The following is a 25,457-nucleotide window of genomic DNA, read 5'->3' as shown; positions in this document are numbered from 1 at the left end:
TCTTCCAAAACAGATGCCTCAGGCGCATACTTAACATCTTTTGGCAAACACCATCACCAACGAAGAACTCCACCGAAGAACTGAAACCGAGTCCATCACCACGCAGGTTCAACGAAGGCGTTGGCGATGGATTGGACATGTGCTCCGCCAGCAGACAGCAGACCTTTCCAGAGTCGCCCTACGATGGACTCCAGACGGCCGAAGAAAACGAGGCCGCCCAAAGGAAACTTGGAGAAGAACAGTGGAAAGGGAGATGAAGGGAAAGGGCTGGACATGGGGTCACCTAGAGCGGGTTTCAGCCGATCGACATCGGTGGCGGACTCTGGTTGAGGCCTTATGTGCAACCTGATGCACGAAGAGGAATAGATAGATAGATAGTCATTCCCTCTTGACGACGCAGGAACTGGACAGTCAGTATTCCACAGTTGGCACTTATCATCCACAGTCCAAGTGTGTAATTCACAGTTCACACGTATCATGCACAGTTCCCACATGTAATTCCAGATGATCCACAAGTTTGCTTCTCACAACAGTGACAGTGATGAGTTTCTACTAGTCTGAGGATGAGCTGCCTTGATCATACACGTGGCTTGACCCTAGTCACCCTTTGATCTCGGACCGATTCAGGGAAGTCAACAGGTACTAAAAATCTTCGACCCACGGCCCGTGTTCAGGCCAGGGTGTCGCGTGTCAAAGGTCAGATTTATGGGCCCCGCCTTCACCATCCCTTCTGGTCATTAACAGGAGCGGTGGTAACTTGACCAGTGCACTGTTGGTGGTCTATACAAACTTCACTAAACTGATCCCATCTCTTGCTGTCCTCGACGGGAACTTTTCTGTTGTTTGTCTTCTACTTGTCGCCGGGCCATTAACAATGATTTACTAAAATTCATTAGCGGGCCAGGGAAAATTTCCTGGCGGGCCGGATCTGGCCCGCGGGCCGGGTGTTTGACACCCCTGATGTAGGGGTTGTCTGATCCCACACTGTCTTGGACTTTTTTGGGCAGACAATAAAGTTTGATTTGATTTGAAGGTGTGGAACGTTGCAGTAATAAAGATTTAATGGTGATGGTATATGAACCATAGTGCTGTGAGACCTGATCTAGAAATGGGAAAGGCAAGGCTGTGCTTTACACAAGATGGTAGTGATGGAAGACTGCTGTTTTAAATGGGACATCAACACTGACATGATCCTCTGTAAGAGCCAACAACATCTATACCTCCTGTGGAAACTCATACTTTCTCTGTCAGCTCAGTCATCCTCACTCGGTTCTATCAGTCCTTCATTGAAAGTCTCATCACATGATCATCACACTTTTCACTCTTACTATGTGTTCACATGTGAGTTTTCCCTCTTAGGGTATGGCTGTAGGTATATGATGAACCAATTGTCACCGCAACTCATTCATTGAACGTGCTATTCCCTTGATAAACTCTACTGGTCGTCATCTTGTACTAGCCTGAGGTGACCTGGGGTCACCCACTGTTTTCTGCTGTTGTTTGGAATGTGTGTGTATGTAAGGGAGTGGGGAAGAGATACTATTTCAGCACATACGTTTATATTATCTTTTATATCATGTATATCTACTGCTAGTATGAGCACTATTTTGAATTGCCCCTGGGGATCAATAAAGTTGTATTGTTCTGCCAATCTCACCGTGGAAGCAGAGAAGAAACTCGAGTGGTAGACCTTCAGGAGAAACTTGTACCACAGCCAGAGGGAAGCTGTGGTGGTTGGCTGCTCCGAAGGCTGCAAATGCAAGTGAACTGTCCTGACGATCAACAAAGTCTGAAAGAGACAAAATGCAAAAGTGCAGATATTTTTCCAGATCCATATGCCATTTTACCATGATAAAAGTATTTAACTGGACAAACTGTATTAAATATTGGCTGACTTGCTAAAGAAGACATCAGCAAGGTCTGTGATTATGTACACTGTCATATCTGCATCGCTTAGCTGGCTGTTGCTCACCTGCATCTCTCAACAAAGCAACTTAAATCATTGTTTAACATGGATACATGTTGACCACGACAATCTGTCCTAGCACACCTCAAATTTATGCAAAGACAGATATACGCCAGAACTACCCACATCTTTACACACAGTAGAAGACCTACCTAGCATACTTGGGTGCTCCAGACTGATGCGATAGAACCTCTCAGTGCCAACAAGAGCAAAACTGTCGGCAATGCACACACAGCTACAGGGTTGGGATGAAGCCATTTCCTAGAAGGGGAGGAAAAAACCCTCTGAACAATTAGTGACAATATACATAGATTTTGCATTTATTATTATTATATCCAACCTTGGGTTATTTAGTGAAAGACTTTTAAGTCAGCTGAATGCAGTCAGCCTACAAAGGTGTATGCTTTTATCTTTGTTGTTGTGTGACAGACTGTGTGCACGTGTGATGAGCACCTTTCTGATGCAGTACATTCCAAGGCTGGGGTTATACTTCAGCAGTACCACTTTGTCTGGCATGCCCACACACAAGTAGGAAGCGTCCCCCCATAAGGCCACATCAAACACTGTGCAACTCTGGATGCCTTCTATAGACTTGTAGGTAAATGGAGTGGTCTCTCCACCAATTGTTTGACTCATACGACACTTGATTAGTTTGCTCTCAACCATCACCAGCCGACGTTCAGGACCTGAAGAATTGTACAAGTTAGGTCATTTAACTTTTATAATATATGGTTAGTGTCCGGGGAAAGACAATTTCATGCCCATAGTCTTCATTTGTAATGAATATTTTTCAACAATCATCCAGGCAGCTTAATTTCCAAAATATTTCTTGCAAAGAATTACTTGTTTCTTTATTCTTCTGACCATACAGAACCTTATTATAATAATATTATTCTTGGTGAATGGTGGAATTTTGGAGGTATTTTGTCAGTTTTTACAGCCTACAACCTAGCATGGCAAGTACCTGTCAGAAGAAGAACCATATTGATGCCCTTGGCCTCTGCAATCTGATGAACACTACCAAAGCCTGTTAGCTGTACAAGGTACTGTCGCCCTGTTGTGGTCTGAGGATCCAGTGCAAACAGTCCATCGTCTGTGCCAAGTAATACAATCTGAAATAGAGGAATCCCAGACATGTCTTGAGTTAAAGAGTAAAGGTCTAGTAAAGATCATTTCCTATATTTTGTTTGAGGGGTGAAGTGTTAGAGACCCGCCTTTTCTCAGGGCAAGCTTTTGTTCTTGTTATTGCTGTTGTGAGCAAAGTGTGCATCTCCTCTCACTGATTTACCTTCCCCCTAACCCATTTCTGACAACTGGGTCGAGAGAGGGAAGTTCATTGTGCCACACAGGGATCAAAAGAACATCTCTGAGTTCCCATTCCAGTGTTATAACCACTCAGTTACCCACATCCACAGCGCCTTGAGACAGCTGGGTTTGAGGACATTAGCTGGGTCGATCACACTTCACAGTAGATGAATTTATAAGGTTACTCTGAAATTATGGGACTATTGATGTTGTTAAGGTGTGGCAAATGACTACAGGATTTCTGTTACCACAGGCACAGAATATGGATTACAGGACTTCTGTTACAGCAGAGAAGAAATAAAGTTACAGAATGTTTACTCTAGCAGGTTGAAAAATAAAATGACCCGTAATGCTGCCTGCCACTATGGACACCTACATTAACAACTCTTTCACAGAATGTGTTATGTAACAGAGTGTAAGAACTCACCTGTGGTGACAAGACAAGAGCACAGTTGAATTCTTTCCTGTCTGGATCTTTAAGTGAAACTACTGTCATCAACTGAGCTCTCTGTTGAAGACACAAGCAGCAAAACAATTAGCTAATGATCACACTTGTGAAAGCTCTTGTTAAAAATTAGCTAATTATCATATTTTGAAAATTTTAATTCACAAGAAACACGACAGCTTATTATCACAATACTGTCAAAAAAGTGCCAATCAATTTTTTTTATAATACATAAAAGGTCTTTAACATTATTGGAAAATATCTTTTATCTCAGAAACACATCTCCAGCCAACCCCAAATTTTAAAGCTAGTGTTAGTGTGTCTATTGATGAACTCACATTTCTGTGCAGCAAATCTTTGCGCTGAACATTTCGGACAGCTGCCTCAAGAGTTGCCACCCATCGCTGCTTTTCGCTGAAGTTTGTAGTCATAAGATACAGATACCTAAGCACAAAGTCAGAAAAGTCACAATGTGTGAATGAAATGTTTTTAAGTTTTAAAAATTGAGAAAAAGCTAAATAAACATTTTCAAAATTAGCAAAGTGGTACTTTCAAATGCATATATATGCACTCAGGTACAAAGACTATCTATCTAATCCTCTTCGTGCATCAGGTTGCACATAAGGCCTCAACCAGAGTCCGCCACCGATGTCGATCGGCTGAAACCCGCTCTAGGTGACCCGGTACAAAGACTAAAAACAGTTATTTTGACTTTGTCAGGTGCACGCTTACACAATGTATGCAGCATGAAAACTGTGTCAGCAAGCTTGTAAGATCTTCGAAGGTTTGTTTGTTGTTTTAAACTATGCCAGCAATAAAGGTTATATTATAGTGAGACAGGGTCACATTTCATGAAACAGTGAAAAACAAGACTTTCATGTGATACGACAATGATCCCACTAAATAATATGAATGAAAACAAAAGGAAAATTGATACAGTCAAATCTCTCTACTATGCCACCCCGCTACTATGCCACTCTCGGTATTATACCACTTTTGCTCGGTCCCGACTATAAATTCAATGTAAAAAAAAATTTACTATGCCACCACCTACTCTCGCTACTATGCCACTTTTTTGTGACTGTTAAAAGACACAAGTTGTGAAATTCCGCGCAGTGCTCGATTATTATACTCTATGGTAGTGTGGGACATCGCAGTTAGGTGGGATGGAACATAGCACGCACACGGGGAGGGTGGAGGCTGGCAATGGGTGGGTGGGTGGTCGCTGGCCGGGTGACAGCCACGTGACAGGGAGAGCGGAAGGGGGTCGACTAGCGACAGGACGCAGGTGCATGGATGTGGTTGGGAGGGGTGGAGGATGAAGAGGTGAGGGGGAGAATGAGAGGAGACAGCTAGCGCCAGCTGACGATTCTTGAGAGCTTTGGACTGATGGGTAACTTGAGCAAATAAAGCCGTTTTTACGAACCCTCGGTACTATGCCACTCTCGCTACTATGCCACTTTTGCTCGGTTACGGTAGGTGGCATAGTAGCGAGATTTGACTGTAATATAAAAAAGAAAGTATTGTTTTCAAAATGTGGCTGTGGGTAAACTAAATATCAATCCTGGAAGGAAAGACAGAAGAAGCCAATTATTGTTATTCAGATCAAGGTCTCTATGTATCCTGACCTTCTTGCAGAACGCTGTGGAAAACAACTTACCTGCCAGGCCAGCAGGTGGTCAGGGGATCCTGGTCTAGTCGAAGGACATAATAAAGGTCCAGTGATGCTATGTTGGTCAGTTCTGCTGCTGTTACAGCTGAGTGAACACTGACGTCTGCATCAGGTGGGGACAGGTCGAAGGTGTCGATAGGATGTGCATCAGAGTCCTCTTTGTACAACAAGAGGCAAGAACCATCCAGTTCCACCCAACGTTTTTCCCACCCTGGTTTTCCTGTTCTGAAGATAGTATTAATCATCATTCAGATTTTTTACCAGTGATTTCTAGCTTCCATTTTGCCAAGTCCATACATGAGAAAATTTTCTTCCTTTTTTTCTCTCTCTCTCTTCTAAGTTTTCTTTCTGATGTTTCTTGAAGCTGAAAAGGTTAACGATCTTTCTCCTCTTTTCAGAAGATCCTCTGGGATTTCAAAGGATTTTCCATTTTCTCCCTGTCTTCTTTTTAAATGAAGTATTATGGACACGGAAATTAAGTGACTATGAATGTTATCCTTACTGTGTGAAATACATTTTAAAAGACAAAAGATAGCCAGCTGGGCACTTTGTGTGAATGTTATCCTTATACTGTGTGACAGACATTTTGTTTGACAAAAGGCACCCACATGGGCACTTTGTAGAATATTATCCTTATATTGTGTGAGAGACATTAAGCTAGACAAGACACCCACCTGGGCACTTTGAGCCATCCCTCCATTTTGATGCTAACTGGCTCCATGTTAGAGTGTGCTTCTGATTCTTCAATGCGTGACATCATGTCCGCAAAGAGCCGAACATATTCTGTAGGTAAACCACAAGTCGCTGGCACCGATGTAGCACATTTTGGGTGGACTACCATGCCACACTCTGTAATCACAAAAACATTGGGTGATAGATATATCAGAGCCACTAGCATCAGGAACTGATGAATCACCATCCAATCCACAAAAATATTTAGGCATCTCTAATGCAACTGTCTTTCCTGTAATCACAAATGGTAAACAGCCATGTTGTTCTCTCCATAGTGGGTTGCTGTTGTAACAGGTTACTTACAAAAGTGCAATAAAGTATATGTTACTGAAGGACAAATAAATGGGAAACAAAACATGAACATGCTTGTAGAAGTTTTAGTGTAGCATCTGAACAAAGATGACTTGCCACAACAATTAAAAATAAATAATGTCAGACAACAGCCTATGAAATACTTAATAAAGTAAATGCATATGCATAAGAAATGGCTTAGACAGACTGGAAGATAAGTCAACCATTACTCAGAGACCATACCCTGGCATTTGGAAGCCTGCTTGACAAAGTGGACGCTTCCCAGACACAGCCCACATTTGGTGGCCCGTGTGTTGAGCCCAGTCACAAAGCGGTGTGGGATATTGTGATGCATGCGCTGCGGAGCTGGCTGGGGGATAGGCCTGTAGTATCCGTGGTGACTGGGATGAGGCATTGCTGCCTGGGCTGAAGGTGATCGCACCAAAGTTGCCACAGCACTTCTGGCTTTAGGAGTGAGGGTACCATTGTCAGCTCTCTCTTTCAGTGGCCCTTTAATCTTCAGCACTGTTCAACAATGGGAACACTTTTTACCATCATTATTTTGATCTTCTGCAACATCTCCATTTGCATCCCTGGCAGGTCTCAAAATGTAAGCGTTGTTCAAGTTTATGTTTGGACTTTCACCCACAAAGACAACAAAGTGGATGAGTTTTATAAACAGCTGAAAAGGCACTACCCAGAAAGGACATCCTCATACTCAGATGCCTACAAGCGATGAGCAGACAAGAGGTAAATTTGGCCAAGGTGAAACCAACAAAGAAAATCAAAAATAATTGTCCATATCAGAGAAACAAATTCCTGATTTTCTTCTGAGAAATATAGATATACAAATAGAATCAGACATTTGCTTCATTTAGCTGTTTTTCTGTAATCAACCAAGATTGTGAAATTTTTTGTTTAGAAAAGTTAGCAAGAAAAGATCCATGATATTCATTATCATGATAATTAAACTGATACTCTAATGAGTATGAAAATGAAACTGACACTCGTTAGCCTGCTGAAAATTCTCTTCACGGAGTCGGTCCAGCTGTTCCTGTAGCTTGGTAGTTTTCTTCTGTTCTTGCTCCAGCGCCGTTTGAAGGTCAGTCCACTGTAAGGGAAGGCCAGTGTGCACAGAGCCATCCTTGTTTCGTGAGCTGGCAAACTTCTTCAGGCCCTGGTAAAAGCAGTACTTACCATTAAAAATGCAAACAATGAGGGAAGATTTGAGGAACGGGTTTTATTTCTGCAGCCTAGCATGCTCTTGCAAATGGGGGAAAAAAAAAGAAAAAAAGACAAACCCAAACACCTTGCATGGTGCAGCAGCATCCTGTAATTTTGATAAATTAGCAGTGAGACGGCTCATCATAACTGACTTGGTGCTCTGTCTGCATGCTGTTGTAACGTGCTATTATTGCAACAAATCAGCCAATGTTAAGACCTATCACAACCCATTCATGTTCTGTCTGCATGCTGACAATGTGTTATTATTCCGTTAAATCAGCCGCTAGTAGTTCATCACAACTGACTACTGGTGTTTTGTCCATACCCTGTAGCAACATACTTCCATACAGGTATAAATCAACCAGTGATCTCACCATGCCATCAATATCATTACGACATTAGCGTAAATACCATTTTTTTTCACTATGATTAATGCTAACCATTGCTCCATTCATGTCAATGTAGAAAGGTGGAATTGAAAGGAAGAATACCTATTCCATCTGGTCTTTACTGCTGAGAACTACTTTTTGACAGGAGAATATAGAGCAAAGATAGCAGGAAGTAATGGAAACAGTGCAAAGCATTTTCATACTTCCAACGCTATGAGGTAAAAAATTTCACATTAAAATAATGTGTCAGCTGAATGCTCAATTAGGATGATATCCTACAAGATTTAAGACATTATCAGAACAACAGCTAAAAACAAGATAAAACCAGCAAGGCAAAGTGCAATTATGTCCATTAACTGTCTTCAAAAAAGTGTTGGAACTATAGCAAACAAAAGACTATTTTGTTAACAAAGCAAATGTTGGAATAATAACAAAGAATATTTTATAACAGAAAATGGTGTAGTAAAAGGCAATGCTGTCAAAATGCATTAGAAAACACTGGTATGCAGTTCTGGTCCCAGAGTGGCTGTACATTTTCTTGCATGCTACCACATCTGCTTGTCAGCATGCATTAAACGCTTGACTTGAGCATAGTTTGTTCAACGGTTCATGGTTCATGCCACAGTTTAGTTTGTGATTGCAACCTGCATGCAGAAACAAGAAACAAAATGCTGCTAAGCAGACCAATGCCTGCATACTTTTTTCTTCTTGCCAGTGTTTTCCATGTACAGATCCTGAAGGTAGTCGATGAGCTTCATCTGCTGGCCAATGGTACTTTCAAACTTGTATTTCTCCAGAAAGTGAAGCCCCTACAACCACACAGTGCTCAACAATCAGACTTCAGCAAAAAAAAAAAAAAAGGAGACTGAATGACTGATTGATGTGGTGATTTTATTATGTGAAGAATCTGATGATTGAAAGTTTTTTTTTCAAACTTTCTATTGCAGAAGATAGTGAGAGGGCTAAACAAAGCTGAATAAAAAGAGAGACATAATATCCTCACACATACATGCACATATATCTCTTAAAAACGGAAAGGGATATTCCCTGCTGTCATTAAAATATGCTTTCTTGTTTGCCTTTAAGGACAATAGAAATAAAATCAAGAGATTCAGCAAAAGAGGGGAAAATGGACATAATGAAAATATATTAACACAATCTCCTGTTCTCCCATACAAACACATGGGTGTCATGGGATGAATGCTATCTCATGTGTTCACTCACACAAACACAAGGGTGTGATTAGAAATGGAAAAGAAAGTACAGAGACATGAGTTGTGGGAAATGGAACAAGAAGCCAAAATTGAGAAAGAGAGAGAGCAGCTAAAAAGATTTGGCTAGAATCAGGTATGGGTAGGGACATGTTAGCATTTGTTATTTTACAAAGTGTATTTAAAATACTCATCAAAATCTGCCAACAAGGAGCATTCATTAGGATTGTTTTGGTCTATTTACAACTGTTAGGTCAGCACTATGGCTGGACTTCACTCTCATGAATCAAATCATGTAATAAAAACTTGTTGTAAGCACATATAAGAATGCTTATAAGAAGGTACACATATCCATTTATGTCCAATAAAAAAAATCTGCAGGGGAGAAAAAAAAATCATATTCAGTCACTGTGAACTCAAATAAATACAACTGATCATAGCGTACCCTGTATTTAACAAAGGAAGGATGTTAAAGTAAGCTTAGGAGTGTATCTGGGCTAGTCAGGTAAAAATGTTTTATGAGTAGTTTAGCTGACTGCTTTGTTAGCTATCCAGTTTGCACCCAGTTACAAATACTGTATCTCAAATTTCTTATAGGAAAGCAAATGAAGATAAAAAGCTTCTTAAAACACTCACCTGCAGGGCCTCTGTGAAATTCTCAAGGTTGACTTTTTCTCCAAATATGAGCTCAAACTTGTCCATAGCCTGGTCTAGATGCTTGCATAATTTGATGTTGGTACTTTTCAACTCATTATTCTCAGTGATCTTCTGTGAGATCTGGCAGACACCAAGTAACCTCACTGCTAAAGATTGCTGAACAGCACTACGCTCTATAACTATTGCTAAATAACAAGCATTGCATTCTATAGCTATTGTTAAATAACAAGCAATGCAGTATATAAATAAAGGTGTAATAAAAGCAGAACTAATCTGTAAAGCTGTACAAGAATCATCAGACTATACTTCAAGTGCTACTCAGGTAGTATGTGTCCCTGACATGTGATGCCTGTGCTCTGACCACCTGACAAGCTACTGAGCTCACAAATACTAATGTGCAGAGCAGAAGTATTATAAGCACTTCAAACAATATTTGTTTTTAAATACAGACACCATACACTGAACATTAACAATAAGGAGAGGCTGGAATGACTGTGACAAGCACTACAAAACATACTTTTACAGCTTCCGTAACAGGCTGTGGAGCAAGTCAAAGTTTTGTGAGGATCTCTGTTGACTCTTTACATGTTTAACTTTAAAATATACACTTGGGAGCCATTTAGCTGAGGTTTTGCGACATGCTTATCAAAATAGTTGCGACATGCACTATGTCAATAAACTGTTTCAAATTTTGAGATGTCTCATTCAGCTCTCTGTGCACTATAACTTGTTTAGACTTAGAAGTTTATGTTAAGCCTAATGGACTGTTTATAATGACAATTTTGTAAATGGCACTACAGGCTGTCTCCCTCTACATCTTAAAGAATGCATTCTAAGCAGAAAGTTTGTGCTGAGTACTGGTACAGAGGAGCTATTTCCAAGCTTTGTTATAGGAGGCACACACACACACACTGTAACTAGAGCCTCATTCCAAATGTAGTGATGTATAAAATGTTTACAGCATGTAGTCTTTAAACACAGCACATGTACATCTCAGAGAATGACAATTTTAAGTCCAATGTTATCTTGTAAAATGCAAAAATTCTTTACTTGACAACCTTATTATATCTTTCAATCTGATTCTAAGTTTGTTAACTCACTATAGCCAGCGTCTGTAGTTGATGGTGCAGGGGGTAAAGTGTCTGTCACTAGGACAGTAACAACTGGATGTTGTGGGTTCACATCCTGGCTCTGATACCTCTCTTTCTCTGGATGTGACACCTGTTTACAGGGCTCTCAGTGGTTTGATGCTTTAATGTATTTGTTTTTAGTTCATCTTCAGTAGGTGGGAAATGACACTCCATCAGAGGCATGGAACTTTTTTCTGCCAAGGGCCATTTGGATATTTATAACATCCTTTACTGGCCATAAAGAATTATCAACTTTAAAATTAGTCTGCTAATTTTGGTCAAGCCATAACTTCATCGTAGCATGTCTGTCCTCTGTAATACAGGCAGTTAGGTTGCAGGCAGAGGACAAGAAGCATATGGGTCTGTCCTGTTATGTATTCATGTGTCCAGTCCCATAATGGACATTCCGTGCTTGTTACTCAAAATTTACATTATTATTTTGACTCAATATAAATTTATGTTGCTATTAAAAAAGTGTCTGCCTGCGGTTGCCTTGGCTGGGCCAGACCAAATGATTTTGCATGCCAGATGTTGCCCATATAAGATAAGAAAGAAGTCGTAGAACTTCCTGAACAATGAGCAGGAAACTGTGGTGGATGCTGGTTCCTGTTCATCAAGGAATCATGATGCATTATAAGTGGTGACTAAGTGATGAGTAATGCCTTATAACCCTGTGTGCATTTTAGCAAATGGATTTAGAGCTACGCTCATACTCACTTCTTCCTTGAGGCGAACAATGACTTGAGACTCTGCCTCTATGTTCTCTCCCTGCATCTCCATCACTTGCCGGTATCTGTGCTCCTTTTCTTCCATTTCCCTCAGCTGAAAAACAAAATCTCCATGCAATGTCCTTCAAGCTTCAGCTACATGATGCAGAAATATCCTCCAGCCTGTTTTTCTGGCCACTCAACATGATATACAATTACAGACTTGGACACAGTGTGCTACAAGTGTATTCTTACCATATTACAGAGATAAAATTACATTACCTGGCACATCATATCTAGCTGTAAGTAAAGCATGTCTTCTTTCTCTTGAAGGTTCTATAATAGTGTTTATATAGGATGTAGGAATGATTGCACAAAATATTGTGAATGAAGCATGCTGCTGACCTCTGGTGTTACTCCAATGAAATGGACTGTACATGTGGGCTTTGCCAGTCATTGTCACTTCTCTACACAAAGCTGAACTCACCTCAGCAGCTAGTTTCTGTGCTTTATTTCGCTCCTCCAGCAAGCGCTGGTTCATTTTCTCAACCTCTGCCCTGTGGGCAGCTGTCAGTGTCTCTACTTGCTGGCTCAACTGGTTAACACGTGAATCCACCAGTGTTCTATAAAATAGGTAATGAAAGCCAAGCCACACAAAGTAGAAGCTTGCAGAGTAGGAATAGATGGACACACACAAAGGTCTGTATATTATTATACAGGCAGACCTACGTAATAGATATATCCCACTCTTTTATCATAAATTCCCCTTCCCCTCTAAGGTTCACCTGTAGTGTAAGAACCTCAAGGGAAAAATTAACTACTAATGTTTCCCTCTACATAATCGCTGAATGAAATGAGGACATCATGGCAATGTACACATAACTGCTCAATACTGATTGTCATTATATTGTTTACTATTAATTTGTAACCTCAAACCATAACTGAAATGTTGATCTTGTACAGCCACCCACTGTTGACATACATGTAACCAGCAGCATGCGATGTTGATATGGGCCAGATGGCATCCCAAAAACTAAATAAATATTATTACATAAATTCTGCTATCATTTTTAGTGCCAAAGGAAACATGGGTACGTGCAAACAAAGGTCTCTTGAAAGCTCTATGGGAGGTATTGTTGCACTGCAGGCATACAAATATGCACTATCAATGGTAAAAATGATGCACAGTGAACTAGGCTTGGGCATTGAATGAAATAGAATTGAACCACACAAAAAATTTGCCTTGATCAAAACGTGTGCAGAATTCAAAAATTGTATTTTTTTATTTTTCAGATTTGTCTATATAGAATATGGAAACATCATACATGTGAGCATCTCTGATATGTATAAGAGAAGTGAGAGGAGGAAGAGTGAGGGAAAAGAAAAAAGAAGTCCAGTAAAATCGAGGAAAGCTAGATAAAAGTTTTAATTTGGTATTCTAGCTTTATGCTGTAGGCTCAGAACAAAATCTAGCATTCTGATGTAAATACACTAACTTTCCAGTGTTGTGGAATAGTATAAGATGAACTGTGAACTCACCTGGTATTGGTGGTGGCCTGAAGTTTCTGTTGAACCTCCTCAAGCTCTTGCTCCCGCTCACTGACAGCCTTCTGGAATGTTTGCCTGAAAGATAGTGACACAAATGCCTTTGTTATCTTGGTGGTTGGCATATGGCTTGCCCCAGGACTGTATCATGGGATTTCCTGGGATAAGCAATGTTGTGCAGCTGCATAACTTTCATCACTTTATTTTACAACTGTCGCCTCTGCATTTTTGAGACATTTGAGGAGACATAGAGGGATCTTAAAATATACCACTAGCAACTTCTTTCTTTGCATCCATGTGTCTATAAACATGTTGGAGTTTTTTTTTCAAACTTTAGTTAATTAGCTGAAATGAAAATATTTACTTCAGTTAGTTGAAAAAAAAATAACATTTTCAAAAGCATTTCAGTCACACACTCTAAAATCTAGGTTATCATACTTAAGCAAAAATGTTCTTCATTCTTCTTACACAAAGCTGATAGTAACAACACTTACACAAACTTGCTAGCTGGCTCTCACATACCTGGCTTGATTCCACTCACATTCCTGTTTCTCATTTTCTTCGATAATGATTTCCATGTCTTTGACCTGTTCCTCTAGTTCACTACACAGGGCTGTAAGCTTCTGATTTTTCTGGAGACAAAGGAAAACAAGTCTGGTCACTTTATCAATAGTGCATGCTAAGATCATGGTAAGTTTGGTCAATGTATGAACAGTGCAAGCCTGTGATGAAAGTTGAACCCGTGACACCTGATCCTTAGTCGAGTGCTTATATATTGTGCCACACTAGGGGCAAAAAATAAGCGGTTCAGTTCCCATGCATAGAGGAGGTTGAGTGCAATAACAAGCAAGCTGTGGTATTTCTCCCCGACTAAAACATGTGTATTATAGTTATTGAAAAGGTAAACGAAAAAGTATGGGGATACCAACCTTTGTTTCCATGTCCAGCTGGTGTTGTTTGGTTTGTAGCTGTTCACGAAGGAGTGTTACTTCCATTACTGTTGCCGCCCTGTCCCTGTGTGATCCACTTTGTTTTTCCTCCAGATTCTGAAGACAGTGATGCTAATGTCAAGCTTATCACCCTTCTTGCAAACATTTGAAAGTTCTCTCTATTACACTATTTTCTGAAGTAATGTTAACATCAAAAGAAATAACATGGCTTTAGAGATGCATAAAACGACTTTTTTTTTCCATTTTTTTGTGGAGATGGAAAGAGGGTAGTATGTTAAGCCACAGCAGAGAGACGCACTAGCAGTTCTAGGGCATATGACAGAGATAAAAGGACAAACATAAAATCCCACAAACCAAACAAACAAGAAGCAAAATAATTGCAACAGAAGAGGGAAAAAAAGTAAAACATATCAAATAACCTTGTACTGGCGCTGGAGTGTCTCATACTGTGACTTCAAGACTCTGAGCTCATGTTCTGCTCCCTGTGCAATCTGAAGGTGTGAGGCTCGCATGACAGCCCCATTGTCCAGCATTCTCTGTAGCATGGCCACTTTCTCACGCAGCTCTGCCTCTTGCCGTTTGGCTGCCGACAGTAGGGAGCGAGCCTCACTCACGGCCAGATTGGACTCATGAAGTTCTTTGCGAAGCTCCTGTACCAGAGAACTAGGCGTCATCTGCAACAAGATGCAACTGGATGCATAAAACATATTTGTAAGATTGCAAGGTGCATCAAAATCTTTCCACAAAGACCTGATAGTTCACTAATAAAATCATCTATGACCTAGCAAGACAATGGAAAAAGCCCACAAACCTTGCCTCCGAGTTCTGGCCGAGTGTTAGCTCGCTCTAGATGCTTTTCCAATTCTTCCACTTTTGTTTGCAGGTAGACATTCTTCTGCTTCAGTTCATCAAGTTGGCTTGCCTCCTCTCCTGTCGACTGCTTTTCATTCATTGCATGATTCTCTGCCTCATTTTGCAGACTTGAAACTTGTTGATGCAGTCCATTTCTTTCCTTGGTGAGGTGTTCAACCTGAGTCTCTAGCACCTTGTTTTTGGCCTTGGCTTCACTAAGACTTGCCTCAGCTTGGCCAACAGCCTCCTTAAACTTGCTCACCTCCATTTTGAGGCTGCTGATGTGGGCTTCAAGTGCCTCTTTATCTTTCTGGAGGTCAGCAACTGCTTGTGTGCCATGCTCTGCTGACTGACGCCGTTTCTTACAAACAAGAAGTTGAAAGAAGTGTGAACTACTAAGATCAGGTCTACTTCTAACAGAAAATAAGATGTTTCCTAACTTTTCTGTTGCCAATACCAAGTGAACCAGAATTAAGAATGCAGGAAACAGCAGTTATATTAATCACTTTTAAATGAATAAGCCATTTCATGATGCAAAAGAACAAAAATCTTTTATATAGTGTCACAATCAGGCATCTGCTTTCAAAACATGCCTCACCTTTAAAGATTCTATTTGTCGCTCAAGGCTCTTAACTTTAGATTCCAGGAGGTGTTTCTCCTGCGTTAAATCCCCCACCAGACGGCTACTAGATCCCAGGGGTGTTAGGTGGGATCTTGAGTTCTTGAGCTTTTCTGCTCCTTCTTTAACTACCATCTTCTCTTTCTTCAATTCTTCCTGCATCTGCTGCATCACCAGCTTCTGCTGGGAGGCTTTTAGCTCCAGCTCTTTCTTGTCTTCCTCCAGACGCTTAATCTTTTCCTCAAGGCGATGCTGCACTTCCTCAGCGTCATTTTTTTTTACCGTGGAGGCCTCCAGAAGCAGCTTCTCATCTGAAAGCTGCTGCACCTTGTTGTGCAGTTCCACAACCTGTTTCTGAAGCTCATCACATTTTTCCTTGAGACTGTCTTGTTCAGAGTGAACCAGAAGTTCCCGTGCCTCTGTTTCAACAGATTCTTTGATCTGTACCCTCAGCTGCTCAATCTCTTTCTGCAGGGTCTCTCTGTCCACCTTGGAGGCATCTGAGATCTTGAGTTTTCCCTCTAGCTCAGACACAACACGTTCAAGCCTCTGGACTTTGTCTTCCAGGTCTGCTCGTAACTTGACTCCGCTCTCACGCAGAAGAGTCAAAGAATTACGGCTACTGGATTCCCTTAACCTGCCACTAACAGCAGATCTTTTGAGACAGTCCCGTTCCTTCTCTGCTTCCTCCAGCTGCCTTTGCAAACTGGCCTTCTCTGCCTGAAGACGTTCAACAAGGCAGCTCTTACCCTCCATAACACTAGGGCGCTCAAACTGGTAACGTCTGTCTGATTTTGCTGTCTCAAGTTTCTTCTCAAAATCAGTCTTCTCCTTCTCCAGCCTTTCTACTGCTTCAGTTTTAGTCCTCAGCTGACTGCGTGCATCCTCCAGATCAGATGACAGCTTGTTCTTCTCCCTCACCAGGCCCCTCTCCTCTGCTGCTTTGTTTTTGATCTTGACCCCCAACTCCTCCACTTGTTTCTCCAAGGCTGTGATCTTGACCCTGAGTTCATTCACTTCAGCTTTCCTTCTCTGTGCCTCATCTTTATCTTCCTTGGCAGTGGCCTGCAGCAGCTTGAGCTCCTTCACCTGCCGCTGAAGCTCCTCCTTCTCGCTCTTCAGCAGGTCGATAAGCAGAATTTTAGAGGACAGTGTGCTGGCCTTCTCCTGAGACTGGGCATGACTCTCTTTGCTCAGCTTTTCACACGTGGCTGAGAGTTCTTCTGCCCTTCTCTGGGTCTCCTTCAGGTCCAACTGAAGCTTGTTTTTCTCCATCTCTACCTGCTCTATCTGAAAAATTAGACAAATTTTATGCAGCTCATCACTGACTGATAAAAAAGTTCCTTTTTGCCAGAATGTCTAGCAAAAACGATACTTTAAATTTAAAATATTTAAAAATGAAATTTATGAACAGAACTTAGAGGAGAAGACTATTAACAAGTCTTGTAAACTGAGAGAATCTGGCTTCTATGCTCTTCAAAAGTTGCTGGCTACTCTGTGATGTTCACCTTCATTTGCAGATGAGCCTTCTCTCTTTCCAGGTCTTCTAGACGAGTCACTTTCACTTCCAGACGTTTCTTTTCCCGTTCCAACACATTCAGCCCATCCAGTTTGCCTTGCAGCTCATGCTTCTCAGCTTCTACCCCTTGAAGACGAGCAATACGGCGATTGAGCCGTTCAGTCTCTCGTTGCAGGCTGTAAGTTTGTTCTTCCAGGGAGCGTCGCTCACTGCTCGCTACCTGCAGCTGGTGTTGCAATTCATCATTGTGTTGCTGCAGACGGTTTAGCTGGGTGTTGAGCTCGGCCCGTGAAACAGCCACCTGCTCTCCTTCCTGGCCTGCTTTCTGCAGCGACTCAACCTGCAATAATAATAATAATGATGACGAGTCACATATCTTTTAGCTGCACCTTTTTCTTGAATGTAAAGGTTCAATCTTCCTTCTACCATTATCAAAATAAAAAAAAGTATAAACAATTACATTTATACAGTGCATTTGCCTGCTTGGTTTGAGTGCCAAGGTGGGCGACACCAACATTACCTTCATGTCATCTGTCCGAAATCTTGGATTCATCATTATTGTAGACATGATAGAGAAGTTGCCATTTTGTCTGATCACCATATACTAACTATACCACATGCTGCTAGTCCATCCTCTAACCCTTTCTTTTACTTTTTGTCTATTTTCTAGCCTGCCTGCTCATCTTCTTCTGCAGATTTATGAAACTCTCAATCCTTAATATCCATTCCCTGATTACTCTTTGTCTTCTATGTTTGTCTTTGTTACTTGTTTGTATGCTTATTTATCTTTCAGTTCTTTGTATGCTGTCCAGATCTGTTCTTGTCTCAAGTGCTGAGATGCTAATATAAAGCACATGTTTATTACTGTTATATTATTAAAGGTTTAGTCTTCCTTCTACCATTATCATAATGATAATAAATAAAAAAAGTAAAAAAAAAAAACCATTTATGCAGTTCTTTTTGCTGGTTGGAAGTGAGCTCAAGGAGCTGTAAAGAAGAGCAGCATGAGTAACAAATAGGAAAAGTTTAGCGAGGTCATGCTGTGCATCTGATCAAATCCTGCTCTTTCCTCAAACTGATACGACACTTCACACAGATAAGTATAAACAGTAAATGTCGAAGTGAACGTGCTGAAGACACACAAAGATTAGAAAGACTTTATGGTGCATCTCACACACTGACACATTGCAGAGAGCCACTATAAGAAACTGAATATCCATTAACCAATGTCTCATGCAGTGCTAACATCCAAAACTTCATTTGAAGTCAAAGACTGCATCAAGTTAACAAATTATGTAAAAGCTTGATATGCTACTGCCACTGCCAATGCTTGAATCACCTGCACCAAGAGGTCAGCATTGCGCTTTGTTAGCTCCTGTAGCTGCTGCTGTAATTCTGCGACACGGGCCATCAGACTGTCAGCCTTGTTGCTGTTTTCATCAACCAGACCCTGTAGACTCTCAACCTGCTCCAGCAGAGTCTTCACCTCTCCCTGCAACTTTCCTCGCTCGTCCAGCAAGCTGTTGACACGTTCCTCCAGCTCTTTTGTTCTGAAGAAAACAAGAACCAAGAATGCTGGCTGTTGTTCTTCTTTACCTTTTGACAATCTCTATATTATTTTCTTTGGAATCACTTGCTATGGCCAGATTTAATAGGCTTTCAAAAGACCATCCCAGGTCATGATAACATACTGATTTTGTGTTAATGACCTTTAGAACGCAACATTGTACTAGATATTTTTTGCAAACAATGTTTGCATTATCATAAACCACAGGACACCCTCAATGGGGGTGAATGGAAAAAATATTTCCTCACCTTATGTCTGTGTTCTCCACCTCCTGAGAGTATTTGTCCTGATACTCCTTCACTTGAAGCTGTGCCTTTTCCAGCTTGCTGATAATATCTTCCATCTCCTATCCACACACAAATACAAGCGTGCATGTGCACATACATTGATGCCTATATATAGACTGTTGCACTAAAGCTACGTTGTCACCTTCAGCCAAAGTCATTAGCTGTAGCTTATCACCCAAAGTTGACCCAAGTTCGCTGCCCACTGGGGTCATCACCGCCTCTATTATTTATACATCTCTGTTTTCAGTCTGTACAGTCATTGGGTTAGTTGTTAATCAGAGAGCACCTCACTTTTCCCATTCCATGCTTTATGCTTTTTTTCTTTCCTGTCATCTTGGTTAGTTCAATTTCTCCCTCTGATGATGATCATGATTATTACTTGTAAAGCATCATGAATCAGCTCATCAGCCTGGGATATGGTGCTATGTAAATGAATTTAGTATTATGCATTAAGAAACACAAATTGGAAAGAATGTGGGTAGAGTTACAAAATGTAAATAATTATGGTAATCCTCACAAAGCATATGGTGCAACTTATTTCCAGGATTGCCGGTATAGTGTACTGCACCACAACTGGGACTAAGTTATTTAAAAAGGTAACAATGTCTTTGAGAAGTTCCTATTTAGGCACACTGTTAATGTTGAGTGGAGTGCAACATCTTTTTTCCCTCTTAAGACTGGGTACGAGATATAATGTCCAAAAATCTGAGTTAATTCCCTTCCCACCTGCCATTCTTGGTACCAACATCACCATAACACTCTGCACAGAAAGAGATCAAACATCACTTTTGCGCACAGATATGCTTGGTATCCTTTCAGCTAGCAATAAAATACAGAACCTTTAGCCACTCCTCTATCAAGGTGCTTATGATCTCAGCCTACAAGTCAAGCCTTATATCTTGTTTGATCATCCCCCACCACACAAGCCACCTTTAGGATGACAGACACTGCAGTGGTGTGACAGCCAGGCATACCCGGGTCTTGTCCATGGCCAGCTGGCGCCGGTCCTCAGCTTCCTGTCGCACAGCAAACAATTCTCCCTCTAGGTCCAAGTTCTGGCACTGCAGCTCCTACACAACAAATGCATCCAGGCTAGCTTTGTCAAGTTACCTTTTGTTCCATTTTTAATACATTATATGACATCAGTACCATCATTCATCACATGCAATTTTATTCTTACACAATAACCACTCACCCTAGTGATCTCTCTCATCTGAGTAACGGGTAGGTACTCATGGAACTTATACTCTTACAAACAAATAGTGATCAACTTTATCCCAATGAGCAATTATTGCTTAGGAAATGTGCTCCATTATGGAAGTTACAAACAAAAAACAAACAAACAAAAACAAGTGCTAATTACTAGTTAAGGGAAAGTCAAGTGGTACATCATGGCAAACCACAATAACAAGCAATCTTACATCTGAAACCATTCTTAAGGCAAACCTACAATACAATACACCCATGGACATGAACGATTGTTGAACACCTGGACTGCAGAAGGGACAAAGAATTTCAACACTCTATTACTTCTGCATACAGGCATAATGTAACATTTACTGAACTCAATAAAACAAATTCCACTAGTACCTGTTCTGGTATCGACAAAATGTTGGTTGCTTTCTGACAACTTGCTGATCACAAAAAGATGAAGCCTTCTATTTGACACCAATTACCTCAGAATATGGACATTACTGTTCTAACTTTTTCCAAGATGGACAAGCAGTGAAACCACCATACAAAGGAGAGAAAAGTATACTGTATACAAGATACATTACAGGGAGGACAGATAACATCCCTGTGGAGATCCAGTGTTTGTAACAAACATATCAGAATAAGGACCATTTACAAAAACTCTGTCTGCAAGTTGAAAAATCTAATATCCACAAAATCAGTCGATGTGCAAGGATAAAATCAGAAATCAGTCTCAATGCTAGAAAGTATTGTAAAGTATTGAGTGCAGAATTAAAATCAGCACAAAGCAGTTTTGCATATACCTTGGACATTTCCAACATAGTGAAAATAAACAGCTTGGAGCCATCAACACCTCTCCTTGCCCTATAAACAAATTGCACTGGATCCAATATGCTCCCTACAGATTTTTTGACAATTCCACTCTTCCCCCCAATTTTCATTACAAGGGAGGTTAGTACTGTTCCCCATGACGCTGAATAGGATTAGCTTTCTTGGGAAGTGGAACATTTAGAAAGTTTCCGAAGGGCTGGAACATGACCTAAATCAAGAGAGCTGAAAGAAGCATTGAAACACTCCACCCAGCTGAACAGCACAGCAGTGCAAGACACACACAGATCCCATCTGGCCCCTGCATTTTAATAATTTAAAGCTGCTTCAACAATACCATCACCAATTCTTGAGAAATCACTGTCATTGTATGAAACAAGTGATCGTCTAAGTTCTATAACCTTCCCAGAAAAATCTTGCTGCTCAAGAGCACATTTCACACTGTTGCCCCCACCCCCATCCTACACCTCCTTTAGGTGCTAGTTGCCAAAAGCGACCACAACTAGATAACTGATGTACAGAGGTGGAAGTAGTCATATGTCTATGGTTTTGTCAACTGTTATGTTTAACAACAAGAGATTTTTTTAAAGTACAGAATTTTGGCTTATTTACAAGATGAACAACACACTATGTCAAAGAAAATGTGAAGATGTCATGTTTGACAAAACATGCATCAGGAATTAGCATATCTACCATCTAAACAGTTCATCAGGAATAGCAGATCAAAAGTTGGCATTATACTATGCATTACATTTAAAGGTTGCATCACAAATAAAATGCATTACCTTAAACCATATTTAGCTGCCAGTTATTTTGTATTTTTCTTGAACTTTCTAGGATCTCATGCATATCTTGAACTGTGGTCAGGATCTGCAGCACTAGAGCTCTTCTCCTCTATGTTGCTTATGTTAACATTTGTATTGTTGGGGTTTGGCTATTGTAACTCTCTATTGTAGTGGTTTTCAAAGTGAGGTCCATGGACCACTTAATGGCCTCAAGCGTAAGTCAGGTGGTTCACAACTGATGTCCAAAAACCATGAAAAACTTAAGAAAATATTTCTCTACCGGTCATGAACTGGAGAAGCAAATCTTTAAAATTTGAATCTAATTTATCACATCTGTAAAAAGCCTCAACTAACCTTTAATTTGGCCTCAGTTTGTGTGATAGTTGTCTGCTCATCCAAGTAGCTCCGCATCTTCTTTTGCAATTCCTAAATATATATATATAAAAAAAAAAAATATATCTCTAACACATTATTAATTATTCCTAAATATATATATATACACACACACAGTTGGTAAATCGACCTTCCCAATGTCGAAAACCTCCTATGTTGAATTACTTGTTAGTCCCCGGCCAAATTCCCATGAGACCAATGTATTTTACATCTTCTCAACTTGAAGACTTTTCAGCTCCCAACCTCCGTGAGTCGAATTTTCTAAGGCCTTTGTGTTATTATTCTGGGGCTACATTTCAGAATATGTGTTCTGGAAAACCAAGAAAAAAAAAAGGGATTGAGTGACTCTCTGCGGGGAAGGACCTCTATTTTGCGCCCAGAAATGATCTGGATAAAAAAAAAAAAGAAAGAAAAAGGAGTGGTTGGAAAAAAGGGAACTCCTCTGCAATAGGGCTCTGACTCTGAATCATAACCAATTGGGTGACATCTGGCATTTCTCAAGAAAGATATTTTTAACTTATTTTCTCTTCACCTTTGAATAGTACAACTCCGCCAAGGACAGTCCCAAGCCCGGCTGAAAAAGGAGGAGGGTTGGGCGTGGGGCTAGCACCCCCACCCCGTCAAACAAACCCTTGCTACAAAAACATTGAAAACAGTAAAACAATTGCCAACAGTCCTGGAAGAGGAAGGATTTTATCTAGAGGTTTACTCGGATGGGGGCAACTGGTGACGGTAGCCCAGGAGAGGAGGCGTTGGAGGACTGTCGTCGATGGCCTATGCACCAGGAGGGGCGAAGGGCCTAAGTAACTTTGAATAGTGCATGTGTCGGTGTGGTTATCCATGGTGTCCCGTACAGTATGTGCTGTGAAAATGGTGAATAGTCATCGTCAGCTCAAAACGATGTCAGTCGTGGACAAAGTTACAGTCATCAGAGACGTCAAAAAGGGTAAAAAGAAGAAAGTGGAAATTGCAAAAGCAATTCGGCACAAGCATGCTCTTCACTTTTCTGAAAGAGAAGATTCTAAAACTCTACAGTGAGAAGCCATGTGTCTATCAGAGGAGGATGAGGGAATGCGAGTACCCCATCACTGAACAATGCATTTTAAAGTGGTTTGTGCAAGCAAGGGATAGAAACATTCCTATTGATAGGAAGCTTGAAAGCAGAAGAATTTTCCAAAGAGTTGGGCCAATCAGAATTTTAAGCCAGCAATGGTTGACTAGACGCTGATTTTTTTTTTTTCTTTGCTGTTGTAAATGTCTCTGTGAAGGGAAAAACCTCGGAAGTCTTTGGAAGAATAACGTCAGCTACCTTGACAGTCCACGCTAAGCAAGACCTATTTAACAGTTTTACATTGTCTCGGTTGTTTTGGGTCATAATTTCTTTTATCTTTACCTGTCATCAGTTTTAGGCCTTGGGTTATTTTGCCTGTTGCCATTAACTTTATGCAGCCCTCGATAGTGTTTAAAAGTTGTTGAGCTTAGTGGCAAAACAAGGTTTCATAGCTGGCAAAGATTGAATTTCTAGTCATTGAGACATTTAGAAAAAAAAACCGTCACCTGACTGGACAAGTTCAAGAAAAGACACACAGTTGTGTTTAGTATGAAAGTGTACAAAATTCAGAAGATTGAAGTCATTGGGTACAGACACTGCCAGCAATTGTTCAAGATTACAGTCCTGAAGACATCTTAAATGCAGACAAAACTGGTTTATTCTTCAGATGCACTTCTGACAAAACAATGACTTTCAAAGGTGAACCCTGCCACTGCAGAAAAAAAGGAAGAAGCGCATGACTTCTTTTGGGTACAAACATGAGTGGGTTAGAAAAATTGCCAGCATTGTTGATTGGGAAATCACTGAACCAGATGCGAAATCGCTACCTATGCATTACAATGCCAATAAGAATGTTAGGATGACATCAGAGTTTTTCTCAAAGTGTCTGAAGAAAGTGGAAAGCAGTGACAATCAAGTTTTTCCCACCAAACACGACATCTAAGCTTCAACCTCTCGACCAGGGCATTATAAACAATTTCAAGATGCGATACTGCACATTCGTGAAAAAATTGATATGGCATATCAAAGAGAAACGCCCACTATGAATTGACCTGCTAGAAGCAATGCGAAGGGCTCGGAGAGCTTGGATGAAGTTCTGAAGAACAATCAAGAATTGCTTCAAAACGAAGGTTCTGAACATCAAACCGTTGATGATTCAGAGAAGTACTTGGAGGGAATACCAATGGAAACAGATGATGCCCTTCCAAGTCCCAAAGAATAGTCCATGGTCGTGAAAGCTATTGGCGCTTTCAAGACTTTCTCAAAGTTAACTGAATGTTTGTGGAGAGCTAATGGATGCTGACACTATTGCTGAGGTGGCAAAACAAGGAACAAAAGGAAAATAAGAGTGAGGATGAGGAAGAAGATGGAAACAAGGTTGATCCTCAGCCTGTTCCCAAGTCGACAACAAGCGAGGCAGGCTATTGACATACTCTGCAGATTTTTGGGATCGAAGCTAGATCTTGAGGAAAATGTGTCTCAGTCCATTGATGAGATTGTCATGCGAGATGCATTACCACATCGATGCCAAATAAAGTTAAAAGATGTTTTTCTCTAAAAGTACAATGTTTCACAGCTCTGTTCGATAATACATACTGTCGACATATGTACTGGAACGCTATAATAAGTAAGCCATAAAACATTGTCCTTGATTAACACTCACCTATTACCCCATTTTCTCTAACTCAAAAACTCCTAAGTTGAATTTTTGGTGGGTCCCTTTGCGTTTGGCTTAGGGAGGTCTGTCTGTATATAAATATATCGTCACCACACTATTAATAATTCCTAAATGAGCAACAGTCTCTTCCCCATGAAACAGCATATATTTTTAACACATGCATTAATAAATGTCACCAGCTCCATCGCTAGTTACAAACGTTTACTTTGCAACTCTTGTCATCACAAGATGTCAAGAAACTGCACAAAGGCAACTTTAAATAGATTTTTTTTTAAGGATCAAAAACCATCTCTTCACACAATATTTTCAGACCATGTCAACTTTAAGACTTAACATATAGTGATCACCAAGCAAGGAAAAAGATTGCTAAAAATTGTTTAAAGTTTGAAATATCTAAAAAGCAATTACCGTAAAAGATAACGTGTTTCATGCTGCACAAAGCCAAAGCGTGAAAGATGTG

At 40.6% G+C, this 25,457-nt stretch overlaps 1 protein-coding gene across 2 annotated transcripts in view; it reads right to left on the bottom strand.

The window, feature by feature from the left end:
- Positions 1 to 25,457, bottom strand: part of LOC112561800 (citron Rho-interacting kinase-like) — a 51,501-nt gene that overhangs the window by 10,193 nt on the left and 15,851 nt on the right. Inside the window, exons 18-42 of one of the 2 annotated variants that reach the window (XM_025234532.1) lie at positions 22,230 to 22,301; positions 20,043 to 20,138; positions 19,030 to 19,127; positions 18,554 to 18,764; positions 17,204 to 17,554; positions 15,675 to 16,985; positions 15,036 to 15,437; positions 14,644 to 14,898; positions 14,204 to 14,320; positions 13,797 to 13,906; positions 13,269 to 13,352; positions 12,217 to 12,352; positions 11,740 to 11,844; positions 9,872 to 10,012; positions 8,723 to 8,833; positions 7,417 to 7,588; positions 6,655 to 6,936; positions 6,063 to 6,237; positions 5,377 to 5,613; positions 4,055 to 4,160; positions 3,699 to 3,779; positions 2,931 to 3,078; positions 2,420 to 2,652; positions 2,119 to 2,227; positions 1,658 to 1,789 (exon numbers count right to left, since the gene is read on the bottom strand). In XM_025234532.1, the coding sequence (XP_025090317.1) occupies positions 1,658 to 1,789; positions 2,119 to 2,227; positions 2,420 to 2,652; positions 2,931 to 3,078; positions 3,699 to 3,779; positions 4,055 to 4,160; positions 5,377 to 5,613; positions 6,063 to 6,237; positions 6,655 to 6,936; positions 7,417 to 7,588; positions 8,723 to 8,833; positions 9,872 to 10,012; positions 11,740 to 11,844; positions 12,217 to 12,352; positions 13,269 to 13,352; positions 13,797 to 13,906; positions 14,204 to 14,320; positions 14,644 to 14,898; positions 15,036 to 15,437; positions 15,675 to 16,985; positions 17,204 to 17,554; positions 18,554 to 18,764; positions 19,030 to 19,127; positions 20,043 to 20,138; positions 22,230 to 22,301 (5,275 nt within the window). The remainder of the gene's footprint in view (positions 1 to 1,657; positions 1,790 to 2,118; positions 2,228 to 2,419; positions 2,653 to 2,930; positions 3,079 to 3,698; positions 3,780 to 4,054; positions 4,161 to 5,376; positions 5,614 to 6,062; positions 6,238 to 6,654; positions 6,937 to 7,416; positions 7,589 to 8,722; positions 8,834 to 9,871; positions 10,013 to 11,739; positions 11,845 to 12,216; positions 12,353 to 13,268; positions 13,353 to 13,796; positions 13,907 to 14,203; positions 14,321 to 14,643; positions 14,899 to 15,035; positions 15,438 to 15,674; positions 16,986 to 17,203; positions 17,555 to 18,553; positions 18,765 to 19,029; positions 19,128 to 20,042; positions 20,139 to 22,229; positions 22,302 to 25,457) is intronic. The other variant, XM_025234533.1, reaches the window with a different exon arrangement.

Source organism: Pomacea canaliculata, linkage group LG4 (assembly GCF_003073045.1).
Source record: "Pomacea canaliculata isolate SZHN2017 linkage group LG4, ASM307304v1, whole genome shotgun sequence".
Classification (NCBI taxonomy): Eukaryota; Metazoa; Mollusca; class Gastropoda; order Architaenioglossa; family Ampullariidae; genus Pomacea; species Pomacea canaliculata.
This window is presented reverse-complemented; position numbering and strand designations above follow the sequence as displayed.